At 42.3% G+C, this 26,909-nt stretch overlaps 1 protein-coding gene across 1 annotated transcript in view; it reads left to right on the top strand.

Moving 5' to 3' along the window:
* SH3TC2 (SH3 domain and tetratricopeptide repeats 2) overlaps positions 1-24,831 on the top strand; it is a 78,776-nt gene extending 53,945 nt beyond the window's left edge. The window contains exons 14-18 of the mRNA XM_010591699.2: positions 6,379-6,529; positions 8,657-8,779; positions 10,261-10,411; positions 22,696-22,892; positions 24,498-24,831. Coding sequence (XP_010590001.2) covers positions 6,379-6,529; positions 8,657-8,779; positions 10,261-10,411; positions 22,696-22,892; positions 24,498-24,689 — 814 coding nt within the window. The 3' untranslated portion in view covers positions 24,690-24,831. The remainder of the gene's footprint in view (positions 1-6,378; positions 6,530-8,656; positions 8,780-10,260; positions 10,412-22,695; positions 22,893-24,497) is intronic.
* Positions 24,832-26,909: the final 2,078 nt, after the last annotated feature.

Here is a 26,909-nt window from a genome sequence, read left to right as displayed (position 1 = left end):
ATTGTTCTATATGGAGTGAGCTATGAGTCAGGTCAAATAAAATCAAGTTCCTGAAGTGGAGGCTTTCAGAGAACTTCCAGACAGGCCAAATAGTGACAAGTCTCTGGGGATGGTGCTTTGGAGGAGTTTCAAACTCCTTCTGTCTCTCCAGTGGCTTCTAGGCTACTGTGTTTCACAGCTATAGTGATTTCAAGCTTGTTGGTTTCATGGCTACCGCAGAGCTGGGGGGAGGAGGATGTGAAGAGGGCAAATTAAAATGCACCAAAGCTCACTATTCTTAATAAGATTCAGCCATTTTTCTTGAATAAATAGTCCTGGGATTGTTGCAAGCCTTTGGTTAATTTCCAGAGTTCTGAACAAGTTGATTTTGAATTTTTTTTTTTCCCAGCAAGTTTTCTCCTTGGATTTTTGGAGGTCCTTACTTCATCATTCTGAAAATTGATTCAGATTAGGATCTTTTAATCCTAATATTCTATAGTTCTAAATGTTAAGGTTCCTATTTCTATAACTAGAAGGAAATAAACATCCAGTTCTCTTACTTTACCACCAATATAAATGATACTAAGAGAAACATTGGGAAGTGTCTTAGGTGTCAGAGGAAACTCCTGTAAATGTGACTTTATTATTGTCTTGCAGAATGCCTAGTTCATCAAAGAGAACTTGCCGTCATGTATTTATTTAGCATGCATAAATAACCTACTCCTACAGAGAACTCTGGAAACCCTGGTGGCATAGTGGTTAAATGCTACGGCTGCTAACCAAAAGGTTGGCAGTTTGAATCTACCGGGTGCTCCTTGGAAACCTTATGGGGCAGTTCTACTCTGTCCTATAGAGTTGCTATGAGTCAGAATTGACTCGGTGGCAATGGGTATGTGTACAGAGAACTCTGGGTGGGGGGGCGGGGGGAAGAACAGACACAAATATGTGTTTCTATACACCTTGGGGTGGTTACTATAATTTAGCTCTAAGCTTCCTAGAAGCTGAGGTAAAAAGGGGAAAGACATATGAGGTTCTCATTGCCTGATAAAAGAACATAAATAAATGTATCTGTTGGAATAATTTTTTTCCTGGCACTGATTTCTAGGAGAAATTTGTTAAGTGGGTCTTGATGTAATGGGCAGATTTCTTCAGCTAAATTCTTCCCACAGAATTTCCATTCTCACAAAGTTCAGAGCTGTAACAAGGAAAGGCAGGGAGCTTTCATGGAAAAAATTTATGGCATCTGCAGGGCAGATTTGGAGAATAAGGAGAGAACCCTTTCAGCTAAGGATGCAGAGGGTCCTTCAGGAACGATTTCATGAAGATAGCAGCATTTGAGCAGGGGTTTGGGGGGTAAGTAAGAATTTGAAAAGTGGAGAAGGGAAGGATAAGATAATAGTATTTTGGGCAGAGGGAATAGCAGTAGTGATGTGACGGTGAGGACACATTTGAATGATCTTTTGTAGATTTAACAGACAGAATTTGATGATCAACTGGATATGGGAAGTGAGGGAGACAGACGATTCAAGCCTGTTTCCAGGAAATGATGTTGGAGTTGGAGTGGGGGGAGGCAGTGGGCCTCTGAACCTATACAATGGTATCCATGGTGCAAGTGATGGCCTTAGGAGCAATAGAAAGCATTCATTGAGCATGCATTGTTTACCAACAACATGTCAGTGCTTTGCATACATTTAACTCACTTATATCTCAGGATAACCATAGGAGGTAAGACCAATTGTGGAAATCGACAAATTGGCACTAGTTTCCTAGATTGACCATAACAAATACCACAAATTGGATAGCTTATAAGGATAGAAATTTATTGTCTCATAGTTCTGGAGGCTAGAAGTCCAAATTCTGGTGTAGACAGAGCCATATTCTCCTCAAATGCTCTGGGGGAGGTTTCTTTCTTGTCTCTCCCAGCTACTGGTAGCCCCAGGAGTTCCTCACCTGGTAGATGCATCTTCACAGGCATTCCTCTTTGTCTCTGTGTTTCTTCTTTTTTATAAAGATACCACTCTGATAGGATTAGGCCAACCCTACTCCTGTGAGCCTAGTGGGGACCATGCAAACTTCATGGTTATATTGAATCAATTGAACAAATATTTACTGAGCATCTCTGTGATCCAGGCAGTGTGCTAGACTGGACCAAAGAGGTTCAGTGTCTGAGCTCACAGAGCATACAGACTAACACAGGAGATAGGTATCATATAAAGATCACCAAAGGCATCATAAAAATTGTGGTAAGTGCCACAAAGGATGGTAATAGTATTCTTTAAAAAGAAGGAATGCCTTGTGTGTAATAGGTTCTCAGTAAATAATGATTCATTCTTTGCATGTGAATGCAATACTCCCAATGTTTATTCTTATCTCTTTCCCTGCCCTCCTGTGGAAATGAAAAAAAAAAGCTTCAATGTTTGATTTTCAGCATAGCTAATATGACCAATCTCTAACATTTCTGTAATTCTAAACAAGGAAACAATTCCTTTCATTGACTTTTTTCTTATTTGATTCCAAGGCTATGATATTTTTACAGATGAAGAAACTTTGTTCAAGCTTTAAAATAGCTTATGTCCTCAAAAACTTTAAGGTTGCCAAAGTGGTAAAAGAAAGCAAAAGTTTTCAACGTGCTAATTATTCAACAAGCCAGAAATTAAGCACTGCTTGAGGGCATGAATATGAGGGTTCTGGGGTCAGACCATCAGGGTTAGATCCTGGTTTAAACAGGGTTTATTACCTTGTCCAAGTCACTTACTCTTTCTGAGCCTTAATTTTCCCATTTTTAAAATGGATGTAATAATAGTACTGTTCTCTTAGAGCTGTTGTGTTAATTAAATGAAATACTACATGCCAAACACCTGTAGTTGTTGTTGTGTGCTGATGAGTTGATTTTGACCCATAGTGACCCTATAGGACAGAGTAGAACTGCCCCCTAGGGTTTTCAAGGCTGTAATCTTTATGGAGGAGCCCTGGTAACACAGTGGTTAAGAGTTTGACAGCTAACCAAAAGGTTGGCAGTTCAAATCTACCAGTAGCTGCTTGGGAACCCTATGGGGCATTTCTACTCTGTTCTGTAGGATCACTATGGGTCAGAATCAACTCAATGGCAATGGATTTGGTTTTGTTTTAGTCTTTACAGAAGAAGACTTCCACATCTTTCTCCTGCAGAGTGGCTAGTGGGTTTGAACCACCGACCTTTCTGTTAGCAGCAGAGTACTTAACCATGGCACCGCCAGGGCTACAGTTAGCACCTAGCACATCCTAAGTGCTCAATAAATAGTAGGTAACAATTACTACCATTGTCGTTACTATGGAACAAAATAATAAAGTACTCAAAATGAAACTTTAGAAATGAGTAGAGTAAGTTTGGACAAATTTAAAAAACAAAATCAAACCAACTAGGATTCTTCATTTGCAAAATGGAGTAAGAACCCTTATAACTTAGGATTTCAAATGAGAGAATGTATGCTGAAAGTAAGGGGCCCTGGTGATGCTTAGCTGCTAAATAAAAAAGTTGGAGGGTCGAACTCACTCTGAGGCTCCGTGGGAGAAAGACCTGGCAATCTGTGTAAAGATTGCAGCCAGACAAACCCTATGGGCAGTTCTATTCAGCAACATAGCTCACTATGTGTCAAAATCAACTTGATGGCACCTAACGACAATAACACTACTGAAAGAGCTTATCCCAATACTTAGCACAGACTCAGTCCACAGTGTGTGGTAGTTCTTATTATTGAAACAGGACAGGACCAATTGGGGGAGGCTGGACTCTGGCCAGCCGTCAGACAGATTCATCAGGCAAGACCTGGGCTGGTGAAAGGAAGTCTGGGAATGCAGGTACATCAGGGTCACCTGGTTATAGGCTCATGGCTGATGTCCAGGCAGGAATGAAGAAACTGGGACTTAGCTCAGAGACTGAGCTTTGGGGGCAGGAAAAATGAGAAAAAGAGAAGAATCAAGATTGGAAAGGAGTGGAGATACACGACAGAGCTCGGGCATTGGCAGTCCAAGAGTGTACAGAAACTAGGAACCAGGATAAATTGATGCTGGTCTACTGGCCGTGCTCTTTATATCTTTTGATTTGGAAGTCAAACCAGACCTTGAGCCTGTGAGTGGTGGTTGGAGAAACTGGGATACTAAGCCATTCCAGGCCAAGCCAGTGGCTCATCTGATACTGGTAGATGTACAATAATGGAGTGGTGAGTGGTGATAGGAAAGAACCAGGGAAGCTGGAGACCACCTCCCAATTTTAGATCATAAAGGCACTTGTTTTTTACTGTAGACCATGAATCAAGTGGAAATCTCAGTGGGAGGCAGTTGTCTTTGGAAAACTCTGCATCATTCACAGTGAGTCTTCATTTTGCTGTGGGAGGAGCCAAGTCCCTCTAAGTTCTGCTTTCCTTGGATGCGGTGTTTCCTGTAGAGAAATCCTGATCTCCTCTTTTCCATGGTCATAGTGAACTCAAAGAGAAAAATATCCAAGAAGTGCCTGTTCTATTAGTTAAGCTCTATATTATAACCCCAAACCCTGGGGACTGGAGAGAACAATGACAGCCCAAGAGCTCCCCAGGACAGCAAGTGGTAATATAGAAAAACAGAGCAGGAAATAAGATCAACACTAGATTTATGTGTGCTGTCTTCAACCGACTGTCCCTTTGGGAGTAGGAAGAGCAGTGGAGGCTAGGGTACTGGACCTCCTAGCCTTGAGGCTTGAGGGCATGGTGTGGGTGAGAGAAGGACAGGGTCTCCTGCAGTGAGAGGTCTGTGGCTATGGTAGTTCAACCAGGGAGCTGAGGGACCACCTCAGTTTTGCATGGAACTAAGCTCACAGCACAGTCTCAGCAGCAAGTTTGACATTCTGATAATTGAATGAGGGTAGACAGTGTCCATCCTGGGATGTCAATAAATCTTGTGTCAGGGGCAGGGTGGTGGGGAAAAACCCACCACCTGACACTTTTTTCAGAAGGCCAACAGCTGACTCATTGGCAAAATGGATCAGGGCCTCATTATTCAAAGGCAATACTGTGTTTCCGTCATTGCACACAGGGGACCTGGGGGCTGGATTGCCCATCATAACCCTGTTTGATGAAGGCCTTCCACCTAACTGTTCTCAGACTTGGATGATCATGATCAGTGTTTCTAGAAGGATGTTGCATGGTGTGGTGCGGTCATTCTCACACTTTGGTGACTATCACCTGAGGCACCTCTTAGAAATTCAGATACCTGGATCCTAACACTAGCACTTCTGATCCAGTCAGTCTGAGGTGCACTGGAATTTCGGCTTTTAATATGCTCCTCTGGTGATCCTGATGTAGATGGGCCATGAATCATGCTTTGAGGAATGTGGGTGTTGTAGGACTAGCCCTGGCTTGGGACTCAGGAGAAGGGAGTTCTGGCCTTGGCTCTTCGTTTAACATGCTATACAACCTTGTACAAATCACTTTCCATCTCTGGGCCAGTTTCCTTTACAAAACAAGGGGATCGAAGTAAATTAGCAGGTCTCAACCCAAGCTGCACAATAGAGTCATTTGGAAGCTTTGACAAAATGCTGGTACCTCAGCCACACTCCCAGAAGTCCAGGACCTCAAGCTACCATGACATTTCAGCACACTGGGGAAGCATTTGTTTGTATATGTGTTGGAAATACTCTAGGTGAGTCTAATTGCTGCCGGGGTTGAGGATGACTATCTAGATGATGCTTGATGTCCTTTCTCGTTCTAAAATTCTAAATCTGTGTAACACTACCTTGCCTTATGCCTCATCTCCTTACTCACCCCCAGTGTGGTAAGAGTTTTCTATGTAAGACAATTTTCCAGATAATTAAAGAATATTCCTTTAAGCATCCACTTTTGAAAACTTTCACCCTACTTTGATTTTTCTTCTTAAAAAAAAAAAAAAATCAAAACCTTTTTGGTAATTTAAAGTCACCACTACGATTGGTCATTTATTCATGTGTTTATTCAATAAATATGCATCTGGCATCTACTGTGGGTTAGTGCTTATGAGGAAAATATTACAGAGCAGTAGAAAGGTGGATGGACCATGGGTCAGGACATAATAATAATAGTAATAAACAACATGAAACATTCACTAGGTGCTTACTACGTGCCAGGTACTGCTCTACACACTATAGTTTTATTAACTCATTAACACCTCCCAATGACCTTCTGAAATATATTTCCATTTCACAGATGAGGAAATTGAGGCACAGAGAGGTTTTGTGCTTTTTCAAGGTCACACAGCTGGCTGAGGCAGAGATGGGATTCAAATCAGGCCCAGACCTCTCTGTGTGATCTGTGACAGAGTTATTCTCTGCCAACATCATGGTATCTTTCTGTGCTAGGTGACCTCTGCAGTCCCTTTGAGCCTCATGCTCATGACTCCATGTTGGCCCTCCAGGTCCCTCAGGAGATCCCTCACCTGCATCAAGGAGAGCCTGCGTATCTTCATTGACCTGGGGAAGAGAGACAAGGCAGCTGAGGCCTGGCTGGGGGCTGGGCGCCTCTACTACCTCGTGCAGGAAGATGATGTGGTGGAGCTGTACCTCCAGGTAGGCCTTCCACCGAGTTCTCAGGGGCTCTCCTGACTGGGATCACATGGGAAGGCAGCTATACCCTCAAACCTGACCAGCTGGAACCAGAGAGGCAATATCCACGCCTAGCCCTTGATATACTGGACTGCTCAGTGGACACTTGATAGAAACCAGGGTGGTTTGACAGGCTGAGCATAGGTGGTAAGCTGCCAACCCTTGAGCCAGCAGCCTGAATTCATTTACATGTGTGAGCCCTGGAAGGCAGCGAGGGCTGGTTTCCTCACCTGTCTTTCCAAAGCTGGACACACAGTTTGATTTCAGGGTTTTGCTGCAATTTGAGGCAAGTGTAGTGTGTGCAGGGAGTTAATATTATTGTTATCTTATGATTTTTTGTTGCATACATAATAACTGAGATGTGATAAGGTATAGTGATAAAGGCTTGGACTTCAGAGAGAGACAGGCCTGGCATCAAATCACAGGGCCATCGCTTATGGACTGTGTGGCCTTGGGCTTGTTACATGAGCTCTCTGGGTCTCAGTGTCTTCATGGGGCAGCGCTATCTCTTAGATTGAGGATTAAGAGCTATATATATGTATATCACTTGCATGTAAATGCATACTAAGAATTTACCAAGTGCTTGGAACTTAGTAAATGCTTAACAAATGGTATTATATCATTATTACTGCTATTATTTATACAACACTGACATTAAATAATATGATGGTATGTAAGAAGTTTTGTTCAATTAGAAATATACCTGATACCCTTCTTCCTTCCCCTTTATTTTCTCCCTTTTCACTCCCTAGCCCTTTCCTTCTTATATTACTTACATTTGTGCAAACTCACTTCAGCTGAGACTGTGTAATGGCTGTGCAATGTTGATCGACTGCTTATTCACATAAGACCCTGTTAACACTTCCTATACATTGTGTGGTTTAATCCTCATTAAGTGCAGTAGGAGTTTCTATCACAGTTTCCACTTTACAGATGATGCTCAGAGAGGTTGAGTCACTTGCCCAAGGTAATACAGCTAACAAGTGGGGGAGCTGAGACTTGCACACAGGCAGTCTGACTTAAAGCCCTCGCTATCAACCTCTACACTATTCTGCCTTAGAGCCTCCCAGCTGGCAGGGTTTTCAGGGAGAAGACAATTCAGTCTTCTCCATTCACACTGTGGGAGACTGAAGCCCAGAGGGAACTGCTTGGGTTGTGCCTTACATTGATGGCAGGGCCTCCAGACTCCAGGATTTCTTCTCACTGCTTCTCCCTCTGTACAGCCACACATTCAGTAATATCTGCACAGTCTTGCATCTGCAGTTAGGTGTTCATTGGCCAGAATTAGTCCCAGGTGCCACCCAACCACAGGTGGCACTGAGCTTGATGTTCTGCAGGGTCATTGCCATTAAAGTTCATCATTCTCTTACCTGAGGCTCTTTGAGGTCCTGTGACTCTGTTGGAGATGTGATGGTACATTCTTCACCTTCAGCTTCCTCATCACATTTTGTTTAGATGGAATATGAAATAGCTTGCTAGAGATACAGAAGTTGTGGGGCAGAAGAAGGGTCTTCATTTGCCACGATCTCTTGGTATGACATTGGAGAGGTTCCTTATTCTTCCTGAGCCTCAATTTCCCCATCTGAAAAATGTAGGCGTTGGACCTAGATCACTGTTTTTCCCAGTTTCAGTCATTTACCCATGAAGTTCATGGTTTTGCCCTAACCATACATCTTCTGTACCATTACTTATTTATTTTTCTTTGGCTCAATTTCAAATCAACTTAGCTTGTTAAACTTAGCCTTATCCTAAACAGTGCTATCTGAAATCACAGGTTTGATGTACTACTATTTTTTTTCTAAAACACATTAAAAGAAATACTTAACTATTGAATGATAAATGTTTGTTTACGTGCTGCTGAAAATCATCTCGTACCACCAAAAGTAACCTTTTATGCCCTGATGGGGAAACACTGGATCAGAAAATCTCTAAGGTTTCTTACCAGCCCTATGAGTGTGAAAAACAATTCAGGATGTGGGAGACTTCAGCAGAAAGTTAAACTAGGTGGTCAGGATCTTGCTACTACCAGTACTGCGGAGGTCTGGAAGTCCTTCTTTGCCTTTGATGGCCTTCTTTGTCCCCCACCCCCAGGCAGCCATCCAGGCAGCCCTGAAGTCAGACGAGCCCTCTCTGGCTCTCAAGCTTTATGAAGAAGCTGGTGACGTCTTCTTCAATGGGACCCGCAACAGACATCGCGCAGTGGAGTATTACCGAGTAAGTCACAGGCTGCGCAATACGCTGAACTGGGCTTGGTAGGGCCATACTGGACTTAGTTTGGGGTCCCACTTCCCCTCTGTGGCTGGTATTTCTTTTTCTTCCCTTCCTCATCCAGTGTTTACATGTTCTCACTCTTCCTCTGTCTAGCAGTCTCTCAGGGAAGGATTTAAGCCTTGATAAATTATCCTTGCTGGGATTTGTTATTGTGGTTAGCTGACCTGTCATGGCACCGCCATGCACAATGGAATGAAATGCTGCTCAGTCCTGGACCACGCCCATGGTTGGTTGTGGACTGGCCTATTGTTATCCATAGGGTTTTCACTGGCTGGTTTTTGGAAGTAGATCACCAGGACTGTCTTCCTGGGCAGTCTTAGTTTGGAAGCTCCACTGAAACCTGTTCAGCATCATAGAAACATGAAAGCCTCCACTGACAATTGGGATTATACAATAATAATTACACCTCTTGAGTGAATGGTACTTAACGGTTTGTAGTAGACTTTGGTGTCTCCCAGGGTGTTTCCCGTGTACCACAGGTAGCATGGGAGATGATTTAAAGTCGTACGTGGATGTTTTTGTTATTACATTTTTATTAAGCATGTGTTAAAATATATTTTACAAAATTAAAAATATATAATAATAGCTCATCGAACTCATGATGTCATAGATATTATTCCTTAGGATGAGGCGAGGTAATAAAAGGAAGTTAATTTAAGAAATAATACTAATTAAATGAATGTCCAGGTATATCAAAATTATTATTGTTTTTCAAATCTGAATGAAGTCTTGAAAACCTCATTATCTTATTTAATTCTAAAATTTCATTTATTCAGATATTCATCATATCCGTTGATTCATTTGTTCATTTCTTTATTCAGTCATCAAACATTTATTAAGCACCCAATATGTGCCAGGCACCAAGATAGAGGAGGCAGATAGCAGAGAACAAGAAACAAGTCTTTGGCTCTTGAGATGCTTATTTTCATATGCATTTTATAGATAAGAAAATTAAAGCTCAAAGAGTTGAATTGATTCTCCTAAAATCATGTAATAATAAAGTAATAGAAATGAGCGTTTACTGAGCATGTTCAAACACTAGGTTAAGCCCTTTGCGCCTCTTCCATATGTGTACTTTATAGACTAGTGCGGTGAGTGCCATGGGAGCACATGGCTAGGAAGTGACCTTGGGAAAGAAAATCACCTCCCCTCTCCTGCTCTCAGTTTCCCCAATTTTAGGAGAGAGGGTTGAACCCGTTGACCTCTCTCTAGCATTTCCACCTCTAAGATCCCAGCAAAGAAACCAAGAGCCAGGACCAGGAGAGCCAGTTGAGAAAAGGCACGTGTGGAAACAAGGTCCTCCCCACTTCAATTTAGTCTACCATTCCCTCCCCGGTCCTTGCCTCTAGTAAGTCTCCTGGGATGCAGTATCTATTGAAGTTCTTAGATAGACTAACTAAGGTTCCTTGTGCCTCTGTTCTCAGGCTGGGGCTGTTCCTTTAGCAAGGAGAATGAAGGCAGTCAGAACTGAGCTTCGGATTTTCAACAAGTTGACCGAACTGCAGATCAGCCTCAAAGGCTATGAAAAAGCACTAGAATTTGCCACCCTGGCTGCCAGACTCAGCACAGTCGCAGGTAGGTGGTCCTATGAATGGGAGGTAGTCCTGTGAAAGGGAAGGTTAAATGTATGTAAAGATGGACAAGAAGCCCTAGGTGGTGCCAATGGTTAACATGCTTGGCTCCTAACCAAAAGGTGGGAGGTTAGAGCCTACCCAGAGTCACCATGGGAGAAAGGCCTGGTGATCTACTTCTGAAAAATCAGCCATCGAAAACACTGTAGTGCACAGTTCTTCTCTGACACACATGGAATTGCCGTGAATTGGAACCAACTCAACAGCATCTGGTTAGTTAGTTAGTAAAAGATGGACAACAGAACAATAATAGCATAGGCTCTAGAGTCAGGCTGCTTGAGTTCAAATCTCAGGTCCGCTGTCATTAGCAGGGATACCTTACAGAAGCTGCCTAACCCCTATAACCCTCAAGTATATCAGTGGCACCTCAGGGTTAAAAATAGCATCCACCTCATGCGTTGCTGTGAAGGCTAATGATTACCCAGGTTAAAAGGACATAGCACAGTGCTTGGCACATAAGAAGTCTTTGGTAAGTGTAACTTGTATCATTCTAATTATTATATTACAGTTGGAACTACTCCCTGAGTTTAGGGTAAATGGTATTTTTTTTTTATAATTTTTATTGTGCTTTAAGTGAAAGTTTACAAATCAAGTCAGTCTCTCACATGGAAACCCATATACACCTTGCTACACACTTCCAATTACTCTCCCCCTAATGAGACATCCCGCTCTCTCTCTCTACTCTCTCTTTTCATGTCTATTTCACCAGATTCTAACCCCCTCCACCCTCGCATCTCCCCTTCAGGCAGGAGATGCCAACATAGTCTCAAGTGTCCACCTGATCCAAGAAGTTCACTCCTCACCAGCATCCCTCTCCACCCCATTGTCCAGTCCAATCCATGTCTGAAGAGTTGGCTTTGGGAATGGTTCCTGTCCTGGGCCAACAGAAGGTCTGGGGGCCATGACCACCGGGGACCTTCTAGCCTCAGACCATTAAGTTTGGTCTTATGAGAATTTGGGGTCTGCGTCCCACTGCTCTCCTGCTCCGTCAGTGGTTCTCTGTTGTGTTCCCTGTCAGGGCAGTCATCGGTTGTAGCCAGGCACCATCTAGTTCTTCTGGTCTCAGGATGATGTAGTCTCTGGTTCATGTGGCCCTTTCTGTCTCTTTGGCTCGTAATCGTCTTTTGTCCTTGGTGTTCTTCATTCACCTTTGACCCAAGTGGCTTGAGACCAATTGATGCATCTTAGATGGCTGCTTGCTAGTGTTTAAGACCCCAGACGCCACTCTTCAAAGAGGGATGCAGAATGCTTTCTTAATAGATTTTATTATGCCAATTGACTTAGATGTCCCCTGAAACCAGGGTCCCCAGACCCCTGCCCCTGCTATGCTGGCCTTCGAAGCATTCAGTTTATTCAGGAAACCTCTTTGCTTTTGGTTTAGTCCAATTGTCCAATTAGTCCCCTGTATTGTGTGCTGTCTTTCCCTTCACCAAAAGTAGTTCTCATCTACTATCTAATTAGTGAATACCCCACTCTCACCCCCTCCCTCCCCCCTCTCTTAACCACAAAAGAATGTTTTCTTTTTAGTTTAAACTATTTCTCAAGTTCTTCTAATAGTGGTCTTACACAATATTTGTCTTTTTGCAACTGACTAATTTCACTCAGCATAATGCCTTCCAGGTTCCTCCATGTTGTGAAATGTTTCACAGATTCCTCACTGTTCTTTATCGATGTGTAGTATTCCATTGTGTGAATATACCTTAATTTATTTATCCATTCGTCTGTTGATGGGCACCTTGGTTGCTTCCATCTTTTTGCTATTGTAAACAGTGCTGCAATGAACATGGGTGTGCATGTATCTGTTTGTGCAAAGGCTGTTATTTCTCTAGGCTAAATTCCAAGGAATGGGATTGCTGGATCGTATGGTAGTTCTACTTCTAGCGTTTTAAGGAAGTGCCAAATTGATTTCCAAAGTGGTTGTACCATTTGACATTCCCACCAGCAGTGTAGAAGTGTTCCAATCTCTCCACAGCCTCTCCAACATTTATTATTTTGTGCTTTTTTGATTAATGCCAGCCTTGTTGCAGTGAGATGAAATCTCATTGTAGTTTTGATCTGCATTTCTCTAATGGCTAATGATGGTGAACATTTCCTCATATATCTGTTAGCTACCTGAATGTCTTCTTTAGTGAAGTGTCTGTTCATATCTTTTGCCCATTTTTTTAATTGGGTTATTTGTCTTTTTGCAGTTGAGTTTTTGGAGTATCATGTAGATTTTAGAGATCAGGCACTGATTGGAAATGTCACAGCTAAAAACTTTCCCAGTCTGTAGGTAGTCTTTTTACTCTTTTGGTGAAGTCTTTAGATGAGCATAGGTGTTTGATTTTTAGGAGCTCCCAATTATCTGGTTTTTCTTCTACATTCTTTATAATGTTTTGTATGCTGTTTATGCCATGTATTAGGTCTCCTAACGTTGTCCCTATTTTTTCTTCCATGATCTTCATCGTTTTAGATTTTATACTTAGGTCTTTGATCCATTTTGAGTTGGTTTTTGTGCGTGAAGTATGGGTCTTGTTTCATTTTTTTGCAGATGGATATCCAGTTATGCCAGCACTATTTGTTAAAAAGACTGTCTTTTCCACATTTAACAGTTTTGGGGCCTTTGTCAAGTATGAACTGCTCATATGTGGATGGATTTATGTCTGGGTTCTCAATTCTGTTCCATTGGTCCATGGATCTGTTGTTGTACCAGTACCGGGCTGTTTTGACTACTGTGGCAGTATAACAGGTTCTAAAATCAGGTAAAGTAAGGCCTCCCACTTTGTTCTTCTTTTTCAGCAATGCTTTATTTATCCGGGGCCTCTTTCCCTTCCATATGAAGTTGGTGATTTGTTTCTCCATCTCATTAAAGAATGTCGTTGGGATTTGGATCGGAATTGCATTAAATGTATAGATCGCTTTTGGTAGAATAGACATTTTTATACAGTGTTCCTATCCATGAGCAAGGTATATTCTTCCACTTATGTAAGTCTCTTTTGGTTTCTTACAGAAGTGTTTTGTAGTTTTCTTTGTATAAGTCTTTTACATCTCTGGCAAGATTTATTCCTAAGTATTTTATCTTCTTGAGGGCTACTGTAAATGGCATTGATTTGGTGATTTCCTCTTCGATGTTCTTTTTGTTGGTGTAGAGGAATCCAACTGATTTTTGTATGTTTATCTTGTATACCAATACTCTGCTGAACTCTGCTATTAGTTTCAGTAGTTTTCTGGAGGATTCCTTAGGGTTTTCTGTGTATAAGATCATGTCATCTGCAAATGGAGATACTTTGACTCCTTCCTTTCCAATCTGGATGCCCTTCATTTATCTAGCCTAATTGCTCTGGCTAGGACTTCCAGCATAATGTTGAATAAGAGTGGTGATAAAGTGCATCTTTGTCTGGTTCCCAGTCTCAATGGGAATGTTTTAGGCTCTGTCCATTTAGGGTGATGTTGGCTGTTGGCTTTGTATAAATGCCCTTCATTATGCCGAGGAATTTTCCTTCTATTCCTATTTTGCTGAGAGTTTTTATCATGAATGAGTGTTGAACTTTGTCAAATGCCTTTTCTGCATCAATTGATAAAATCATGTGACTCTTGTCTTTTGTTTTATTTATGTGATGGATTACATCAATTGTCTTTCTAATGTTGAACCATCCCTGCATACCTGGTATGAATCCCACTTGGTGAATTATTTTTTTGATATGTTGTTGAATTCTATTGGCTAGAATTTTACTGAGGATTTTTGCATCTACATTCATGAGAGATTGTTGTTGTTGTTGCTGTTAGGTGCCGTCAAGTCGGTTCCGACTCATAGCGACCCTATGTACAACAGAACGAAACAGTGTCTGGTCCTGTGCCATGCTTACAATCGTTGTTATGCTTGAGCTCATTGTTGCAGCCACTGTGTCAATGTACCTCGTTGAGGGTCTTCCTCTTTTCTGCTGACCCTGTACTCTGCCAAGCATGATGTCCTTCTCCAGGGACTGATCCCTCCTGAAAACATGTCCAAAGTATATAAGACACAGTTTCGCTGTCCTTGCCTCTGAGGAGCATTCTGGCCACACTTCTTCCAAGACAGATTTGTTTGTTCTTTTGGGAGTCCATGGTATATTCAATATTCTTCGCCAACACCACAATTCAAAGGCGTCAACTCTTCTTTGGTCTTCCTTATTCATTGTCTAGCTTTCACATGCATATGATGTGATTGAAAATACCATGGCTTGGGTCAGGCACACCTTAGTCTTCCGGGTGACATCTTTACTCTTCAACACCTTGAAGAGGTCCTTTGCAGCAGATTTGCCCAATGCAATGTGTCTTTTGATTTCTTGACTGCTGATTCCATGGCTGTTGATTGTGGATACAAAATGAAATCCTTGACAACTCCAATTTTTTCTCCGTTTATCCTAATATTGCTTATTGGTCCATTTGTGAGGATTTTTGTTTTCTTTATGTTGAGGTGGAGTCCATACTGAAGGCTGTGGTCTTTGACCTTCATTAGTAAGTGCTTCAAGTCCTCTTCACTTTCAGCAAGCAAGGTTGTGTCTTCTGCATAACACAGGTTGTTAATGAGTCTTCCTCCAACTCTGATGCCCCGTTCTTCTTCATATAGTCCAGCTTCTCGGATTATTTGCTTAGCATACAGATTAAATAGGCATGGTGAAAGAATACAATCCTGACTCACACCTTCCCTGATTTTAAAACAATCAGTATCCCTTTGTTCTGTCCGAACAACTGCCTCTTGATCTATGTAAAGGTTCCTCAGGAGCACAATTAAGTGTTCTGGAATTCCCATTCTTCTCAGTGTTATCCATAGTTTGTTATGATCCACACAGTCAAATGCCTTTGCATAGTCAATAAAACACATGTAAACATCCTTCTGGTATTCTCTGCTTTCAGCCAGGATCCATCTGACATCAGCAATGATATCCCTGGTTCCACGTCCTCTTCTAAAACTGGCCTGAATTTCTGGCAGTTCCCTGTCAATATACTGCTACAGCCGTTTTTTAATGGTCTTCAGCAAAATTTTGCTTGCGTGTGATATTAATGGTAGATGGAAAAGCTCAATCTCATCAGTCAGAACAAGGCCAGGGGCCAACTGTGACAGACCATCAATTGCTCATATGCAAGTTCCAGCTGAAACTGAAGAAAATCAGAGCAAGTCCACGAGAGCCAAAATATGACCTTGAGTATATCCCACCTGAATTTAGAGACCGTCTGAGGAATAGATTTGACGCATTGAACACTAGTGACCTCAGACCAGACGAGTTGTGGAATGACATCAAGGCCATCATCTATGAAGAAAGCAAGAGGTCACTGAAAAGATAGGAAAGAAAGAAAAGACCAAGGTGGATGTCAGAGGAGACTCCGAAATTTGCTCTTGAGCGTGGGCGAGCAGCTAAAGCAAAAGGAAGAATTGATGAAGTAAAAGAACTGAACAGAAGATTTCAAAGGGCATCTCGAGAAGACAAAGTAAAATATTATACTGACATGTGTAAAGAGCTGGAGATGCGAAACCAAAAGGGAAGAACACACTCAGCGTTTCTCAAGCTGAAAGACCTGAAGAAAAAATTCAAGCCTTGAGTTGCAATAGTGAAGGATTCCATGGGGAAAATATTAAATGACTCAGGAAGCATCAAAAGAAGATGGAATGAATACACAGAGTCATTATGCCAAAAAGAATTAGTCAATATTCAACCATTTCAAGAGGTGGCATATGATCAGGAACTGATGGTACTGAAGGAAGAAGTCCAAGCTGCTCTGAAGACACTGGCAAAAAACAAGGCTCCAGGAATTGATGGATTATCAATTGAGATGTTTCAACAAACAGATGCAGCGCTGGAGGTGCTCACTTGTCTATGCCAAGAAATATGGCAGACAGCTTCCTGGCCAAGTGACTGGAAGAGATCCATATTTATGCCTATTCCCAAGAAAGGTGATCCAACTGGATGTGGAAATTATAGAACAATATCATTAATATCACACACAAACAAAATTTTGCTGAAGATCATTCAAAAACGGCTGCAGCAGTATATCATGAGGGATATAGGTGTATAATTTTCCTTTCTCATGGTGTCTTTACGTGGTTTTGGTATCAGGGATAAGGTAGTTTCATAGAATGAGTTTGGCAGTATGCTGTCCTTTTCTATGCTCTGAAATACCTTTAGTAGTCGTGGTGTTAACTCTTCTCTGAATGTTTGGTAGAACTTTGCAGTGAAGCTGTCCAGACCACTGCTTTTTTTTTTTTGGGAGTTTTTTGATTACTTTTTCAATCTCTTCTTTTGTTATGGGTCTATTTAGTTGTTCTACCTCTGTTTTTGTTAGTTTAGGTAGGTAGTGTGTTTCTAGGAATTCATCCATTTCTTCTAGGTTTTCAAATTTGTTTGAGTATAGTTTTTCACAGTAATCTGTTAAGATTCTTTTAATTTCAGTTGGGTTTGTTGTAATATAGACCTTCTCATTTCTTATTTGGGTTATTTGCTTCCTCTCCTGTTTTTCTTTCGTCAGTTTGGCCAGTGGTTTATCAATTTTGTTGAGTTTTTCAAAAAACCAGCTTTTGGTCTTGTTAATTCTTTCAATTGTTTTTCTGTTTTCTATTTCATTTAGTTCAGCTCTAATTTTTATTATTTGTTTTCTTCTGGTGCCTGTGGGTTTCTTTTGTTGCTCTCTTTCTATTTGTTCAAGTTGTAGGGATAATTCTTTGATTTTGGCCCTTTCTTCTTTTTGGATGTGTGCATTCATTGATATAAATTGGCCTCTGAGCACCACTTTTGCTGTTTCCCACAGGTTCTGATAGGAAGGGTTTTCATTCTCATTGGATTCTATGAATTTCTTTATTCCATCCTTAAAGTCTTCTATAATCCAGTCTTTTCTGAGCAGGTTATTGTTCAGTTTCCAAGTGTTTGATTTCTTTTCCCTGCTTTTCCTGCTATTGATTTCTACTTCTATGGCCTTATGGTCAGAGAAGATGGTTTGTAATATTTTAGTGTTTTGGATTCTGCTAAGGCTTACTTTATGACCTAATATGTGGTCTATTCTAGAGACTGTTCCATGTGCACTAGAAAAGAAAGGATAGTTGGTTGCTGTTGGGTGGAGTGTTCTGTATATGTCTATGAGGTCAAGTTGGTTGATTGTGGCATTTAGATCTTCCGTGTCTTTATCGAGCTTCTTTCTGGATGTCCTGTCCTTCACCGAAAGTGGTGTGTTGAAGTCTCCTACTATTATTGTGGAGCTGTCTATCTCACTTTTCAATGCTGATAGAGTTTGTTTTATATATCTTGCAGCCCTGTCATTGGGTGCATAAATATTTAATATGGTTATATCTTCTTGGTGTATTGTGCCTTTAATCATTATATAGTATCCTTTCTTATCCTTTCTGATAGATTTAACTTTAAAGTCTATTTGTCAGAAATTAATATCGCCACTCCTGTTCTTCTTTAATTGTTATTTGCTTGATATATTTTTTTCTGTCCTTTGAGTTTTAGTTTGTTTGTGTTTCTAAGTCTAAGGCGTGTCTCTTGTAGGCAGCATATAGACGGATGTTGTTTTTTGATCCATTCTGCCACTCTCTGTCTCTTTATTGGTGCATTTAGTCTATTTACATTCAGGGTAATTATGGGTAGGTATGAATTTAGTGCTATCATTTTGATGTCTTTTTTTGTATGTTGACAGTTTCTTTTTCCGACTTGATTTTGTGTGCTGAGTAGATTTTCTTTATATATTGTCCTTTCCTCATATTTGTTGTTGATTTTGTTTCTGCTGAGTCTCTATTTTTCCCTTCTATTTTATTTTGATGAGTAGGATAGTTTGTCTCCTTTGTGGTTACCTTATTATTTACCCCTATTTTTCTAAATTTAAAACTAACTTGTATTCCTTTGTATCGCCATATATTCCTCTTAAATGGAATGTGTATGATTACATTTCTTAGTCCCTCTTTATTATTTTAATCTTGTCTTCTTTTATATAATAATATCGCTATTACCCTGTTTTGGGCTTTTTTTTTTGGATTTCCTTGTGTGGGTTGACTTCTGGTTGCTCTGCCCAGTGTTCTAGTCTCCTGTTGATATCTGATATTATTGATTTTCTAACCAAAGAACTCCCTTTAGTATTTCTTGTAGTTTTGGTTTGGTTTTTATGAATTCCCTCAACTTGTGTTTATCTGGAAATGTCTTAATTTCACCTTCATATTGAAGAGACAGTTTTGCTGGATATATGATTCTTGGCAGGCAATTTTTTTCCTTCAATTTTTTAAATATGTCATCCCATTGCCTTCTTGCCTGCATGGTTTTTGCCGAGTAGTCCGAGCTTATTCTTATTGGCTTTCCTTTGTAGGTGGCTTTTCGCTTATCCCTCACCGCTGTTATAATTCTCTCTTTATCTTTGGTTTTGGCAAGTTTGATTATTATATGTCTTGGTGACTTTCTTTTAAGATCTACCTTATGTGGAGTTCGATGAGTATCTTGGATAGATATCTTCTCATCTTTCACAATATCAGGGAAGTTTTCTGACAACAAATCTTCAACAATTTTCTCTGTATTTTCTGTTATCCCTCCCTGTTCTGGTACTTTAGTCACTCATAGTTTATTTCTCTTGATAGAGTCCCACATGATTCTTAAGGTTTCTTCATTTTTTAAAATTCTTTTATCTGGTTTTTCTTCAAATATATTAGTGCCAAGTGATTTATCCTCGAGTTCAGAAATTCTAGCTTCTACTAGCTGAATTCTGCTCCTCTGACTTGCTATTGCATTGTCTAATTCTGTAATTTTATTGTTAATCTTCTGAATTTCTGTTGCTATTTGTGTATGGGGGAAACCTTGGTGGCGTAGTGGTTAAGTGCTACAACTGCTAACCCAAGGGTTGGCAGTTCAAATCCACCAGGTGCTCCTTGGAAACTCTACGGGGCAGTTCTACTCTGTCCTATAGGGTCGCTATGAGTCGGAATCGACTCGACGGCACTAGGTTCTGGGTGCTGGGTTTGTGTATGGATTTTTCCAGCTTATTAAGCTTTTCATTATGTTCCTGAGTAATCTTTCTAATTTCTTCAGTTGCTTTATCTGTGTGTTCCTTGGCTTGTTCTGTGTATTGCCTCATTTGCTTCCTGATGTCTTGAAGGGTTCTGTATATTAAACTTTTGTATTCTGCATCTGGTAATTCCAGGAATGCACTTTAATCTAGAAGGTCCCTGGATTCTTTGTTTTGAGAGTCTGTTGAGGTGCTCACGGTCTGTTTCTTTATGTGACTTGATATTTACTGTCGTCTCTGAGTTTAAGTTATTGTATTAGTTTATGCTTGCTTACTGTGTCGTAGCTGCTTGCTTTGTTTTGTTTTGGTATACCCTATGGGTTGCTTGAGTGAGCTAGCTTGATTATTTTTGCCTTTGGAGCTCTGGTGTCCTGTCCCCAGCTGGCTAGAGCTGTTATCAGGTATATTGGTCTAGGAGTCCATTCAGTTTTCTTGTATCAGTTCAGCTCAGGTTTCCAGGTAGCTGATCATCAAGTGTGTGGTACAGGCTCTGTCCTACAGTCTGAGAGGGGAAGGGGTGATTGGTGTATATACCGGTACCTGATTGCACAGGGGGTCATGCTCTGAACAAGGCAGGGGGCTGAGAACCGACCCCGTGTGTCTCTAAGGAAAATGCACCTCTGTTCCCGAGAGCATGCTGGTGGCTGGGTTCTGCGGAGGGACCATGGGCACCCAAAGTTTTTGGTCGTAAGGACTTGGAGGTACCAGTTATCTTTGGACCCCTGTTGCGGGTGGCTGACCTGAGTGGAGCTACCAGTCCTTAGGTCCCTGATGTGGGTAGGTGAGGACCTTGTTCAATAGGGAAAGCAATGTCAAATGTCAAACACCTACTTCTCCACCGCACTGCTGAAATGGTTGGAGTTTGCCAACAAGGGCCTATTCTCCCGAAATAGGCCCACTCAGGTCCATGCAGAAGGGAAAGGTGCTCAAGGTCCACAGATGGTTTATGCCTGGACAGAAGCCGCTTCTGTCCTGAGCTCCCCCGGTTAATGGGGCTAGCAAATTATCTTTTCCCCCCAGTTGCAAATTTTTTCCTCCCTGAAGGCCAGAAGGATGGCTCTAGGTGCTCACCAGGGTCTATCTCAGGCCCAGGGATTCAGCTGCTGAAGCCGGCTTGGGGTGGGGGGTGGGGGGTGGGGCGCGGCAAAATATACGCAAGTACTTAGCTTTTGCCGAGAGCGCCCTTCTCCTCAGGTTCCAGAGGTGTGAGTAGGCTGTGTGGCTGGCTGCTTCTCCCTGAGAAAACTGTTGCTGAATACTAGTACCAACCCACTGCTGCTGCCACCACCGCCGCTGCTCTGGGAATAGTGCCTGAGGGCTTCCCACGATTCAGGTCCGGTAACTCCTCTCCACTTCTGAACCATCTCTTCCTCCCCCTGCCCCTCAGTTCGTTGTCTAAGCTTGGCTTTGATGCTCAGGGCTCCCAGCTTGTCACAAATACAGTCGTTCCACTTGTTTGTTCGGGTCTTTGTTGTAAAGAGGGCTCTCTGGAAGCATCTGTCTATTCTGCCATCTTGGCTCTGCCTCTAGGGTAAATGGTATTTTATTATATGCACAGCCAATGTCCCATTACAAAAGCCTGTGCCCTGAATTTCTTAATTGGGTGGTTGTTAGTCAAAAGCACATTTTCCCATGGAATCAAAATGTAAATGAAGGTCAAGTTCCCAGGCTAGGACATTAACTTAATTCACAACATAGCTAAAATAGCATGCATTTACAACAAAAGTTAGTGGAAAACAATACAAGTCATTAAAGTAGAAAAATAGAATATTAAAAAAAAAAAACCAACCCAAATCTCATTTCGAATGTTGGTGCTTGAGGAAAAGCAGGTCTGATTAGAGAAAGTTGTGGAGGTAAGTGAAGTTTTCTGTGATGATTCTAGAAGGGACTTCTGGGCATTTTCAGGGGCTTCAGTTGTGGATGGTATTGGACTTGATAGTGTCTAATTGCACTTCAAAGCCTTTCTCTCTCCTTTCCCTAGCATTTTCTTTACTCCAGAAAACCTTATCTGAGCCTCCTGTCTGCTAATCTCAGGAAAGGCCTTAGGCTTCCCCAGGTAGCTCCCTCTGAGCCTTCTCTTCCCTTCCAAGGACAGAAGCTGAAAGGAGGCTCTATACACTCTGTATGCATGCATTTTTCCAAATCAGAGAATTTTTCTCTTCCTTGGACTGTTTCTTTTAATTTTGGCTTTGGGCCCTATGAAGCTTAAATGCAATGTTTTTAGATTGCATCAAACAGCCACCTTGCAAATATTCCAAAGGCAAGATTGAAAGTCATCGTTTCCTGTACAAGATTGTTTTTTTATTAAATGAGTTTAGTTAGTTATTAAAACAACAAATCCACCAAAACCAAAAATAAGTCATAGACCAATTAGAAATCAATGTTCTAAAGCATGGTTTAAAAGTGAACGGGGTGATTTCTCTGCAACTTATCTGAGACCTGCACCTGGTAAAGGAGCTAAACAAACAAACAAACAAACAAACAAACAGTAGCCATTGTGTTGTCTCCAACTCATGGTGACTCCATGTGGTCAGAGTAGAACTTCATAGAGTTTGTAATGACTGTTTTTTCAGAATTAGGTTGCCAGGCCTTTCTTCCAAGGCACATATGGGTGACCTCAAACCTCCAATCTTTTGGTTAGCACCTGAATGCCTTAACTTTTTGCACCACCCAGGGACTATGAAGGAGCTAGTTGGTGACTGCTATTGGTGGCCACCCAAGAGAACTCTAAATGCAGTTGGTGTTTGCTACAAAGAGTGACTTTATGTGGAGAAGATATTTGTTATACAGAATTATTCATCGTAAGGAATTCTTAGTTACTCGATCAAGATGATCTTGTCATCATGTCCCATCACAGGGATTTGGAAAGAGTTGTTTTTTCCTAGAATCCTGAATTATGGGAACATTTTCAATAAGGAGAAAGTTTTCTTTGGGGAATCTTCTGAGAAAACCTTGATCAGGACAATTACCCTATTTAGTCACTCTCATAGAGTTCTATGTTTTCTTTTGAGTACTTAAACTTATCACAGGTGTGATTTTATATTTGTTGTGTGATTATTTAAGGAATGTCTGTGTTTATGAGACAATAAGCTTCATGAGGGCAGAGGCCCTTCTGTTTCATATTCCTGGCCCTAAGTATAGCCTCTGACAGCTAGCAGAACTTCAAAAACTTTTACGGAATGAATTCTACAAAGTGCTGGCTACAGGATCTCTCAGTCTTCCATTTCCTAGGAGATCAGAGGCAGGAGCTGGTGGCCTTTCATCGCCTGGCTACGGTATACTACACACTGCACATGTACGAGATGGCTGAGGACTGCTACCTAAAGACTCTGTCCCTCTGTCCACCCTGGCTGCAGAGTCCCAAGGAGGCCCTGTACTATGCCAAGGCGTATTATCGCTTGGGCCGACTCACCTTCTCTCAGCTGAAGGTAAGGGCCTGGTTTCCAAGATGGCATGAGAATTACCATCCAATCACCTTCCTGACCCACACAAAGGGGGTCAGAGCCTTCAGGGTAGAGTCAAGAGCACCCGAAGAGTGCAGGTGAGATCTCTTATCCCATAGTTGGGAGGTGGCTCAATTGGTAACACAATGGCTCTTCCACTCTGCCCCACTGGGGACCTTGAAGGTTGCTCCCATCTCTGCTGAAGAGATAGCTATTCTTCTTCTTTGCTCTGCTGTGATTTCTGGGCTCACTTTATCTACCTCAAGGGCCTATGAAAACATGAGACCCCCAAAACAAAGAATTAAAAGCCCCAAAATTAAAATCGAAATCAGTAAAAACTGTACGTGCACGAAATGTGATAATCCAACTAGTTAACTGCAACTCACTGTTTATAAAGTCATACAAGCTATATTTGATGAGGAATGTGGATACATTTAATATGTTTGAGATAATGGGGCATGGGGTCTTCTAATGTAAGCATGACTAGGTCCTAAGAAGGCTTTTCCTGATTCTCCAGCTTGCACTGCTAGAATTAAATCTAGCACTTCTTATTTTTCTAGTCACTTCTAGAACTCCGTTGGTGGTCTGCAATTTTCTATTGCAACTATGACCTTAAACCATGTCCCTGGGCTTTGGCTTTTCCTTAGCAGAGATCTTTGTCTTCTCCAGCATAGCCCTGAATTTCTTAATGTGGTAGCTTCTGAGTCGCTCCCGTGTTTGGCCCCCAGGGACCCTCATGGAGGCTCTGCTGCCCTTCTCTTATTTGCCAGACTTTGTTTCTGGCCTGAATTAATTATTGACTGTGAGTGTTAATAAGAACCAGACATCTCTTTTTGAATCTCACCCAAAGAGGCATCTGGTCCTCATCCCTACCGTGTATAGAGGGACATGGTAGCACTGAAGTCACTCCCTGGCTGTCTTGCCTCTGCCCATGGCTCCCAGGAGTGTTTCAGGGACAAAGTGTATGTGATCTGATTGTATTAACCAAGGATTCTATGGATTGCAAGGGGAAGAGCTCAACTCAAACTGGCTTCGGTCAAAAGGCAATTTTTTTGGCTCAAGTAGCTGGAAAGTTCAGATATGGGTTTAGTTTGAGGTAGTTCTAGAACCTGGGACACAAATGTCATCATGGATTTCCTTCGCCTCTTTCTGTATCTCTTGGCTCTGTATGTCTCTACTTCTTGTTGCTTCTTGGCCTCATTTTCCTCCAGCCGCTGGCAGTCTCAAAACCATATCTAAAAGGATAAGGGACCCCTTTCCCTACCAGGTCACACTGAAAAGTCCTGGGAAATGCCCGGGATTGGACCATGTACACATCCCTGGGCCACTGTGCCCAGGGGGATGCTGGTTCATGGTTGGCTGAGCCTGGGTAAGGGTGGTGCCACCCCTGGGCCTGGAGAGGAGGGAAGTGTGATTAGTAGACCTGTGGGGCCCACAGTGGAGTGGAGGGGAGCTCCCCCAAAGAACCAGGGGAAGGGGATGGGAAAGTATGTTGTGCAGAAAGCCAGAGTGCCCAGCACTACCTCTTCAGCTTCTCCTGGAAATGTTTGCTAATGCTGTCTCTTCTTTGCCTCCATCCTGTGTGGTCAGGACGCCCACGATGCCACTGAGTACTTCCTGCTGGCCCTGGCGGCTGCGGTCCTGCTGGGGGATGAGAAGCTGCAGGATACCATTAGGATCAGGCTGGACGACATCTGCCAGAGCCCCCTGTGGCACAGCAGCCCCACCGGGCGCTCCTCAGAGAGGGCGCGGTGGCTGAGTAGTGGGGGACTAGCCCTCTGAGGAGAGCTACCCACCCTGACCAGATGACGTGGCCAGAAGCCGCCTCCTGGCCCTAGGCTCCTAGGCACTAATCCTGGAGGGTCCCAGTCATCGCCTGACCCAGCTGCCTCATTTTACAAATGAGAAGAGCAAAGTCCAGAGGGAGAAGGGCTCCTTCTGGTACACACGAGGAGGTGATAATGGAGAAGGGATTCGAAATCCTGGCCCCAGGCCTTTTCCAGGTGACTTGTGGTGCTTGTACACGTGCCGCCTCTCAGCTGCACTTTCTCAACATATCATTTTCTTGGAGAAAATGAGAAACCTTGCCCCTTGGGAAGGAAACCTTATCTCTTTCCCCCAAGTGAGGTAATTAGGCACTGCACTGTTGAGAAGGCATGCAGTTTGGAGTTTGTTCCTGCTACTGACTTTTCTCAGGGAATGATACCTCCCATTGCTGGCCGAGAGACTGGTGGTTTCTTTCTCGTTGCTCTTCAACCAGAGCTGGAGGAGGTGTCACTGCTCGTGCTCATGGGCCTGGAAGAGAGGGAATTCACTGGGCTCTGGGCTCAGAAGACACAGCCTCAGGATGGTTAGATGGAACACACAGGGTGTGAGGTCTGATACCTATTCACACTCTCTCTCCTGTCCCCAAACCTCCCAGAAACTCCAAGAGGCTTTCCAAGGGTGAAGGCTTGTAAATCAAACAGTTTTGTTCAAAATTGAAAATTATAACATAAATTTACATGCAAATATACATGTAATAATATTATTAAATATTGCCCAATGACATTTATATACACATTTTGTCTCTTTTTATAGTAGGGAGAGATGAGATGGGAGTCTTGAAGAATGATAGGTTAAACACCAAGGTGTTTTATTGATTTTAAGGCAGGTCCTTTACAAAACATTTATGTTAGTTATCGAAACCATGGTGGCGTAGTATTTAAGTGCTACAGCTGTTAATCAAAAGGTCAGCAGTTCAAATCTACCAGGCGCTCCTTGGAAACTCAATGGGGCAGTTCTACTTTGTCCTATAGGATCGCTATGAGTTGGAATCGACTTGACGGCAATGGGTTTATCACTGCATAACAAATCACCCCAAAATGTAGTGGTTTGAAACAACATTTATTATCTCACAGTTTTTTGGGGGCAGGAACTCAAGAGTGGCTTAGCTGGGTCCTCTGGCACAGGGTGTCTACAAGGCTGCAGTCAGGGAGTCAGCTAAAGTTACAGTCATCTCAAGCTCAACTAGGGAAGGAGCCCCTTCCAAGCTCATATAGTTGTGGGCAGGTGTCAATTCCTTGTTGGCTGTTGGCCAGAGGCTGCAGTGGTTCTGAGACAGTGTGCGTAAAAGTTATCTGGAGAACTTGTTGAAATGAGCTTTCTGATCCCTACCTCTAATAATTCTGATTCAGTAGGTCTGGGACAGAACCCAGAAACATGTATCTTTAACAAGCAACTGAAGGGATCCTGAAGCAAATGGTCCTTTGGTCCTCGAAAGCTTTGAGATCCACAGCTCTCAAGATGAGCTTTAAATCATCCTTGCTCAGAACTGTGTGAACATATGAGAAGATCTGACCATAAGGTTTATAACCTGACACCTGCCAAACTAGATTTTATTACCAGGCCATCTGTCTTTAATTTCTAGCTTCTTGGGCCAACCTGGTAATGGTTGTGTAGTGAGTGGTGGGTTAGGTCACCATTGCATCTTTTAGTTACCAAGGTTGTCTACTCATCGGGACATCCTATCTTCTCCCAGGAGCTTGGTTGATTGTCAAAACTCTCTCTATACTAGAGAGTGTTTTTTGCCAAGAAGGAAATGAAATGACCTAATACACGACCATTGAAAATAGATGTGGTTTTGCTCCCACCACAAACCATAAAATCCCCAAGCAGGGAGGGTTGTTGTGGATGAGACCATCCAGTCTAACCTCCCATGCAGAGTCCTTTCAACAACATTCCTGGTGATGGTTGGGGCAAATGGATTCCAGAATAGTTACGCATCTTGTATTTGGAGACGGCTCATGTGGTCCTTCCTGGAGCCCATGCCACGAACCATTCCTCATTTAACACGGTTTACAGACACCCCACCCCCGGCCCCAGCTCCCCTCTGCGTGCCTGCCCCGGCCCTTTTCCCACTAACCTATCCATTATACTCTGGCCAGATCCAAATTTGCTTCCCTATTACAGTGTCGTTCCCATGACTGTGTCGGGCTTTTGGTTTTGGGTGGTGGATGAAGA

This window comes from Loxodonta africana, chromosome 2 (genome assembly GCF_030014295.1).
Source record: "Loxodonta africana isolate mLoxAfr1 chromosome 2, mLoxAfr1.hap2, whole genome shotgun sequence".
Classification (NCBI taxonomy): domain Eukaryota; kingdom Metazoa; phylum Chordata; class Mammalia; order Proboscidea; family Elephantidae; genus Loxodonta; species Loxodonta africana.
The sequence above is the reverse complement of the archived record's forward strand: the minus strand, read 5'-3'. Positions and strand labels throughout refer to the sequence as shown.